At 30.6% G+C, this 10,024-nt stretch overlaps 1 protein-coding gene across 1 annotated transcript; it reads right to left on the reverse strand.

The window, feature by feature from the left end:
- Positions 1-1,848: 1,848 nt before the first annotated feature.
- LOC145046194 (uncharacterized) lies at positions 1,849-2,313 on the reverse strand. Its single transcript, XM_078994494.1, has one exon. It carries the CDS (start codon positions 2,311-2,313, stop codon positions 1,849-1,851), a length of 465 nt encoding a protein of 154 aa, XP_078850620.1.
- Between the last annotated feature and the right edge of the window lie 7,711 nt (positions 2,314-10,024).

Raw genomic sequence — 10,024 nt, forward strand, 5'->3', positions numbered from 1 at the left:
TTGGGCCAAAGTTTTATTGATGTATATCAAGCATTGAAAAGTATATCTTTGAATAAAGTCTTTGATTGATATGAACGCTTGTCACATGATTTCACAGATGTCTTGTTGTTCCTCTTTGCTTTTGCCACTTTTAAGTATTAACGTTATATTGTATCTATTATTGAACTCACTAAGCGTCACCGCTTACCCTATCAATGTTTAACAATTGCAGGTGATAAGTAACTAGTATGTTCACATATTGTTGAAAGATTTAGAATAGTTTATAATAGTACTTTTGTACTTCAGTGTATGTTTGTATAAATTACAATATACTGGTTAGTTATGTAATATATAACACTTTGTAATAGACGGTTTGTATCCAATATTTTGTAATCCCTTTATCAATGTAAAATATTGCTTTTATGAATATGCAAGTAGCATGTTTTGGAGTAATGATATTGTGAAGTATGAAATTTTGGGTCTTTCAAAAATACGAAAGTTGGGGTCTTTCACTATATCTTCATTAAAAGGATCAATATGCAGAAGATCAGACTTTGTTTCATTGTGGGCTGTAGCAGGAATCGAGTAGAAAGGAATATGTTCCAAAAAAGTAACGTGTCGAGAAACATATGATATCTGACTCACAGGATCATAGGAACGGTATCCTTTCTGACCAATCCCATACCCTAAAAATACACAAATAGCCGATTTCGGCCCCAACTTGTTCCTTTCAACATGAGGACGAAGAACAAAACAAGTACATCCAAAAACTCGTAAAGAGTAGTCTGGTGGATGGCCATATAACTTCTCAAAAGGAGATATTCCTGAATTCAATGAAGTAGGGATACGATTAATCACATACACAGTAGTTAGGACTGCTTCTCCCCAAAAGGCACTAGGGACCTGCGCAGATAGGAGCAATGAGTGGGCAGTCTCAACAATATGACGATGTTTTCGTTCTGCCACACCATTTTGCTGAGGTGTGTCAGTATACGAAGACTGGTGTATGGTACCATCAGAAGAAAGTAACTGAGTGAAATCATTAGAGGTATATTCACCCCCTAAGTCACACCTAAAGCACTTAATCATAGCCAAATGTTGAGTTTTAACAAGAGCTCTAAGATTTTTGTAAATACAAAAGAAATTAGATCTGCGTTTCATAAGATAAACCCATGTATATCGAGTATAATAATCTGTAAAAGATACATAATAGGTTGACCCACCCTTTGTGGATGCTGGGGAAGGACCCCACACATCAGAATGAATAATATCAAAAGGAGCTGTAGAACAAGACATACTTTTATTAAAGGGTAAAGCAGTAAATTTTGCTAGTTTGTAACCACTACAATCAAAAAGATCACAAGAGTTTAAATGACCCAAAACACCACTAGATGCTAAAAAATTCAACCATGATACAAACACATATCCCAAACGAGAATGCCAAAGATAAAACTCAGACGACAAAGGACTCAAGCGAAAAGAAGATAAATCAATGCTGGAACCAGACCTATTTTGTTTCCCTGACTGAGGTTGACTAGATCTACCCTTGTTGAGTAACAATGGACACTAAGCTTTCCAATGATTCTTCTGTTTGCAGAATGCACACTCATCATAAGCGACTCTTAAAGTTTCTCGAGATTGACTGGAGGAGATAGCAAGTGCAACAAGAGCAGGAGTAGGAGTAGAGGTTGCTTTAAACCCTTTATTCGCATGGGACTTGATACGAGTCTCTTCTGCAATTAACTCATGGACAACTGAATTAACTGAAGGAAGAGGAGAGCGATGAAGAATTGTTCCACGAAGACCTTCAAAATCAGAATGCAAGGTTATCAAGAACTGAACCAAACGTTGTTCTTCCCTCCTAGCAATCTAAGGCTCAAAATCTTTTAACTCTTTTGATTCAGTAAGAGCCAATTGATCCCAGAGATCAGACATAACAGCATAGAAATCTTGAATGCTCTGGTCATTCTGTTGAAGGGCACGACTATCATATTCTAATTGGTATTGCTTAGCCAAATTAGACTGAGTATACATTCTCTCCAAGTGATTCCAAACTTCCTTTGTTGCATCATACTTAGCCAACTGCATACCAATGGACTGAGTAACAAAGTTATTGATCCAAGTAATAACCTTGGAGTTATCAGTCTCCCAAGCATCAAGCAACATATCAAAATTCTCTGTTTGAGGCACTGAGGGTTTGGCTTTAGTCCCAGTGATATAGCCCCACATATTCTTCCCACGAAGGAAGTTCTTCATAATGTAACTCCAATACGTATAATTCTTTCCATCCAAACGAGTACTGATTGACTGAAGGGAATCATCCTTTCCAGTCATGTTGATAGTGAATGAATAACCACAATGACAATATAATAATTGAGAATGAAAGGAGTAACAAACCAGCGGAAGCAATCACCTGAATAACGAATCAACATTAATTATGACCAACAGCAACAACGAACCGACAGTAGCAACGAACCGACAACAACACTGAATCAATAGTAGCAACAAATCAACATATAAAAAAAAGGACGAGTACCAGTGATAATGAACGAAAACGGCATGCTACAGTAACCCTAGATGACTGCTAGAAAGATTTTTAACAACGTATCAAACCTCCTCTCTAATACCATGAGAACATTGTCATATGATTATATCAAAGAGAAATTACAAGGGTTCTCAGAGAAAAGCATGTAGACTACAATCAATAAAACAGATCTAAATACTAGCTAGACAGAAACCCTAATGGGATAAAGACAAAAAAGAGCCCATAAACAAGTGGGCTAATAATATAGACTAAAACCACTTGGGTTGTGGTGACTTGGTAAGGTATGTGGAAGATATGATGGGTAACCTATTGACCCATGTTCAAATCCTGGCACTACTAAGCCCTTGTGGCCATGGAGGTTCGCCTGCAGTGACTCCAGAGCATGAGGCAAAGCCTCATGTTTGCAGCGGGGGATTAGTCGGTGCGCGAAAGCTGGCCCGGAAACCATCGTTAGGGAAGTTCCCTTTCCAAAAAAATAATAATATAGACTAATAGATTTATCACAACAAATAAAAAAGAAACACCTTGTGTGAACCAAAAAAGCCATTCACTATATTTATACAGCTAATTAACATTATTTATAAATACAAAATGTATAAATATAAAATATAATAGTAGAATTTAAGTAGTTCATAGATTAATACACAAGTGTATACACTTATTAACAACTTAATGTACAAAATACACTATTCACAGTTAAATTTTTTCATTTTTGGCAAATTATGAAACACATTGTGTGCATCTTGAAATAGTTATTGATTCTGATTTTTATCAAACCTTTAACACATAATCAGTAGCAAATATGGAGTACGATGAAAAACACCATAAATAACCACAAAAAGAAAGTATATGAAGGTAAAAAAAGCACTTATTAGAGCCTCATCATAACATACATATTGTAAAACAGAGGAGAGACACATTAAGAATCGAGTTAGACAAATAGGTTGTTGCAACACTGTCGAATCTCGTTGATCTAGTTTCACTGCTAGCCAGATCTCATAGATCATGCCTATTCTGTTGTCAATGCTCGTGGATCTGGCCTTTGCGGTTGTTGGTAATGTTGTGGTCGTCGTTGGTGGTAGCGATTAGTTCCAAAAATCATGGATCTTGAGGAGGACGACAATATTGGTGGATATAGTGATTCAAAAGTAGTTTGATGGCAGTGGATCTGGTAGATCTAGAGCATAAATCACATATCTAGATGACGACAATAGTTTTATTTTGGTGTCCGTTAGAACTCCTTCATCTGAACAATAGATCTCTTTAGAAATACTTTGATCTCGTGGGAAGTCTTCTAAATCTCGATATGTGATTGAACAAATAGAAGATTAAAATGGAAATTATACATCTAGAGGCAAAACAACATCGATCTCGAGCCAGAGCTCATAGATCTACAAAAAAGAGTATGTGTAGGTAATGACGATGGATGTTCAAATGCGAAGGTGATGACTATGTCCTAACATCGACGATAGGAGGAGATGTTTTGATCAGAATATGAGAAAGTGGGTCAGATAAGAGTCATTAGCGGGGGTGGAGATGTCATCGTTAGTGGTGGCGGTGGTGACACCGCCATCGGAGGCGACAATAGTATTCATCACAAATTGTAAGTTTGTAGAACAAGAAGAGATAAGTTTTCTTTTCATAAAGTATATTAGAGTAGAGAGAAGACAATGAAGTAGATGAAAATGTGTGTAATGTGTGTAATAATGTGTATAATAAAATAAAGTGGGTTTTAGTTTTTAGTTATTTACATTTCTATCATTCTTTTTTACTTTGTTAATGATAGACGAAAATACCCTTTTAATAAGTTTTGTAAACATTTATTATAAAAATTAAGTGACAAATATACCTTAATAAACATGGTTTTTTTTTTTGTTCTTAACCTTTTATGTTCTATTCTCTCTCTCTCTCTCTATATATATATATATATATATATATATATATATATATATATATATATATATATATATATATATATATATATATATATATATAAGTAAATTTTGTCTTGCTATTCAAAGGAGGAAATGTGGAGTTGTTTGATGTGCAAGTATCAACGTATCATGAGTATTGGGAACCATACAAGTCTTTGTCTATTATGAGGGCTCTCATTCTTTTCAATAGATACATCATAACAACCCCTTTACATAAAGTCGGTGCTAATATAATTATTCTTCATCAAAGGAATAATTTTCTTTATCTACTATAGCGTGCTTAAAATACCGCACGAAATTTGAATAGTTTTCATGAATTCAACATAAAGGCATATCACATTGCCATTGGCTGAACTTTGTTAAATTACTTAAAAATATATTTCATATCATGGATGGTTTTTAATTTACTTTTGAAACATATACTGAAGGTTTTACATGGCTACTATTATCAGACGAGATTTAAGATCATGTTTTAATATGTCTAATTATTTTCATGTGGTGGTATTTTTTAATTAGATACTAATTCGTTAGTCCAAATATCTAAAGTTTGTCCAATTTATATCGAAAGCGATGTTTTTATGGAACCTACCACTACTAATAATATAACTTAACAACAACCAATTCTAGCCCATTATTATATATACAAATTCATAAATGTGTGCCTTACCTTTTTGAGCATAAGACTTAAAGAAATTTTTTTTTTAACTAATTCTTTGACGGTTGTTTTTCAGATTTAGAAAGTCGATTATTTTCATGGAATAATCACCAATTTTGCATGAAACACTATGAAATTGACATAATACCTACGAAATTATTATAAAATAACATTATATTATATAATATAGTAAATCTAAACCCTTTGTGAACAGCTCTTTCTTATGATTGGTGGATTTTTTTTTAATTGGCTGCTCTAAACCCTTTAACGGTTGATATTGACAATTTGACATCGTCATCACATCCCTTCACCATTTTCTGCCACGACTCATTCACCGCTTCATTTACTATTCATTCACACAATCCGATGCTTTCACAATTTTTTCCTCTTTCACTGCGATTATCGTCTCCAATTTTTTTCCGCTTTTCAAGGGTTTTGGTTGTTGTGCTTGTTTCAAATGCAACTGGTTGTGGGTTTTGGAGGCCTATCAGAACTCTGATCGTCACTTCCACCAGATCTCCAAAGGAAACCGCCAATTCAAGGGTTTTGATCGTAGGAATCGGGAGTGACCCCTCTGATTATGCAGTTGACTGTTTATTTCCTTTAGTTACCGATCGTCCTGTCGACTTCTACTTCTCTTCTCACCTCCACCATCGTCATCTAGCAACTATAGAAATTAGGTCTCAACCTAAGAAAACCTAATACTCTAATGGATTCTTCTAAATCCAAGAAAGGATGAGATGTTAGGCAATCATTTAGTGGTCCTAATGAAGGATCAATATAAGGATTCCCTAGCAAAGAAAAGGATGAGGCTTTACCTTGTAGATGCGGATGAAAAACCACAAGGTATGTTATATCTTTTACTTTTATATAAAAGAAACATTTATGATTTATGAAATTGTCTTCTGTTTGAAACAATGTTAAGAAACTGATGTTCTTTCGTATTCTTTACCTTTTTGAATCATGCTTATTAGAACAATTTTAACGAGTTCATTGCTAGGTCATTTAGTTACATAAAAGATCAAATAAAGCAATTTGTAGGAGATTGTCTTTAGATGTGCTCAAAGTTTTATTAATAAAGTTTGATAGTGTCGAGAGTTTTATACATTTGAGTACTGGAAAAAAATAATAAACAAATATGAGGTTGCAACTGGATATGTATTTCATATGTTATAGGTATTTTTGTTTTTAATTATAGTGGTCAATTTGGTCATTGATCTATTATACCAAAATATGTAGATTCTTTCTATTATAATAAAAGAATAAGTTTAATCTCATATTGATAAGTGTCATGCAATTAGAACCCCTCATTAATGTTATGTATCATTTATCATATCACTTGTCAACCTATTAATTATTAATTTCAAATTTCAAATTTCAAATTTCCTACTCTAATTTTATTAAATAAATAAAATTGATTCTTCATTTTAAATTTCAAATTTTAAAATTTCTTTCTTTAATTATATTAAATTAATAACATTAGATTAAAAAATGAAATAAAATAAATATAAATTATAAAGGATATAACTCAACATATTTATTTAAATCAACGATTATAATTTTATATAACTAAAAAAACATCTCTTAAGTAATAATTTATTTAAAGTAATTGAGTAATAATTTTGATTTTTTAATACGAAAGTTTAATTAATTTTATAACCGTGGTCATCATGAGTTATAAACTAGTAGTTGTATATATTACTGATGACAATTGTTTATTCCTTAAAATAAAATGCATTCTACTAGGGTTTGTTATTAGTCTCTCATCTCTATTATAGTTTTTAAACAAACAATTTAACTTGGATGAACATTTTCTATTGATTCACTTTCGTTTGTTCCATTTCATCTCGATCACAGTAGTATGAGTTTGCTTCTTAGCCTGATTAAGAAAGTAAAGTTTTGAATAGAAACACACATTATAATATGCAATCAAGTATCTCATAACTAAGAGCTGTTTTGAAATGGCCTACATATTCACCATACAATATTATCCACAAAAACTGAATCTTTGGTATGAGATAAATTTTGTATTCCCAATTATCTAAACAAATTGAATTGAGGTATGAAATATTTTTATATTATAAAATCCACGGTAATTAAGTAGGTAAACTGAACCACATCAAAATAATGATTAATCTTTTAATTACTATGTTGAATATAACTTTTTTTATGCTTATTGTGTGTGGGGTTTTTGTTGTCTTTTTTATACATATTTTAGTATTCGTTGTTCTATGGTTCCTAATTTTAATAATCATTATATACGAGTAACGATTATATTTTGAGTTTGATAAAAAAATATAAATAAATTGATAAACGACAGTAGTTTTTTCCAGTATTGTCCATTGTAGTATTGTTTAAGCATAAACTATAGCTGTTTCTAGACAATATGAAACTTTCTTCAAAAGGAAAATTTTGATCTTCATTATAAAAGGCATGTAAAATATCACATTCTAACCAGATAGTAGCTTATGAACATAATCATAAAAATCCAATGAAGTTGCAACTGCTCTCACCAAAGCAATTCAATTGATTTTGCTTTATTTTCATAAGTCAAAGAAAAAGCCTCAAAAATTACACAAGTACTAATCAACCAAATTGAATGAGAGGTTGTGATGTTCGAATTATGTAATAGATAAAGGTAAAGTGAATGAAACGGTTGTTTACAAGGAAAGCCTTTGATCCTTGCTACGTTCTCCGACACAAAACCTTGGGTAGTGACAATGATCACCTGCCTCGATGATTTTATTAATGTAAAAAAATGACTACAGAGAATATTTTGGTAAGAACAAGTGAATGATTTTGTAGAGTAAACTTAGAGAAAAAAGAGTGTGTTATGTGCAAAATATAAGTGTAAATTTATATTCTAAACTAGCCAACAAGATGTCCGATATTTTTGGGATCCTCTATGACAAGTTTCATTAACATTATTTGACCAATTATCCCGGGTCTCTAGCATGGTTGAGATAATTCTTCATTGAGAATTGGTCTTCCCTTAATTATTTATGCACATGTATTAGTTATGAACAAAATATGACCGTTATAAAAGTTAGTAAAAAATAATAACGGTAATAGTCAAGAGCCTGAAGTAACTGAGGATCCTGTATATTTGAAGATCATAGCCCTAAAAATTGCCCCCAAGTTATTCCTGAAAATGTAAGAGTTAACTTCGAAAATATTAAAGGAATAACTTAAATTAAGTCACATTTAATCCTATATAGCATAAACTATATATATATATATATATATATATATATATATATATATATATATATATATATATATATATATATATATATATATATATATATATATAGTTTATGCTATGTAGGATTAAATGTGACTTAATTTAAGTTATTATATATATATATATATATATATATATATATATATATATATATATATATATATATATAATAACTTAAATTAAGTCACATTTAATCGTATATAGCATAAACTATATATATATATATATATATATATATATATATATATATATATATATATATATATATATATATATATATATATATTGTGTGAATGTAGGGTTGATTTTGAACCAATTATTTTATTTTTATTAAGAAAATGGTTAATAAATATTATTGAATTAAAAACAATAGACATAATTAAAAAAAAAAAACTATATATTTCAAGGGATAATTAATTCTCTTAAGTGAAGAAATATGATTTTTTTTTTAAATTAATTCAATTTCAAAATTTGTAAGCATAATCAATTTTGTTCTGTCAAAATATTATTTTTTTAGAATGATGTTCTTTGAAAAAGTACTGTTAGAATGATATTATAGAATAACAAAATTCTTGAACCCTATTTGAATATTAACAACATTCATATATATATTTATAGAAATCCGAACTTAAATAGTTATATATATTCTAATAGAGTGTCATAATAAATAAATAAAGATGTTAAAAAATGGCATTGTCAAATATACAATACTTGAAAAAATACACTTGATCTTCTTGAATAGTCAAAATAATCGACTTGATATCAACTATTCTTATGAAAATGTGATGTACTAATGTTAGAATATAATTCTTACTAGAATGCACTTGTTCTTGAGCTTGATTTTATGTCTTTCTCATGTTTGTTTTTTCATTTATTTTTATATTCTTGAACTCGGTTCAACATCAATGACAACCTCTTTAAAATCTAAGCCCACAAAAACTATGTAAGTATAATACTACTATCAGACTTTATCATCAACTTCAATTCTTTCAAGAATTTTATAAGTAAAATACTACTAAAATCAACTATATTAAATTATTACCTGAAATACAGTTTCAAAAGAACAATGGCATAATCATTCTTATATAGTTTTTCTAGAATATGACATCTTTAGAGATTATTCTAATAAAATTATAAACTTTTTGCAAAATATTTTTATAGAATTAAACACCATTTTGACACCTTGTGAATATAAATCAAATTATGTGTAGGGTTTCAAAGCACTCCATGGATGATGGCAATGAGCCCATTTGATGAATTGTAGGTTAAAAGCCCAATACTTGTCTTTTCCCTATAAATAGTCATGTATTATTCATTATTAGGGTTAAGAGTGAGGCAAAATGTAGCCGCCACGTTGTGAGGTTTCTTGTAGAGTTAGATTCTTAGTTCTTAAGTGTAATTTATTCCTCACAATTCAATAAATCGAGTGATCATTCGACATAATCTTCATATTTGTGTTTGTTCTTATTTTCCGCATCTTGTTCATCAAATCTCAATTAGGGTTTTAATCACAACAAGTGGTATCAGAGCGGGTCTTTGAAGATCTATTGATCTTTGAAGTATCGGTTCTTGGTTTGATAATTTTCTGCACAAGTCATTGAAGATTATTGGTGTTTTGACGTTTTAGAATCAAGATTTCTATTCAACTTACTGTTCATGGGGAATTA

Source organism: Lactuca saligna, chromosome 5 (assembly GCF_052625555.1).
Source record: "Lactuca saligna cultivar CGN05327 chromosome 5, ASM5262555v1, whole genome shotgun sequence".
Classification (NCBI taxonomy): domain Eukaryota; kingdom Viridiplantae; phylum Streptophyta; class Magnoliopsida; order Asterales; family Asteraceae; genus Lactuca; species Lactuca saligna.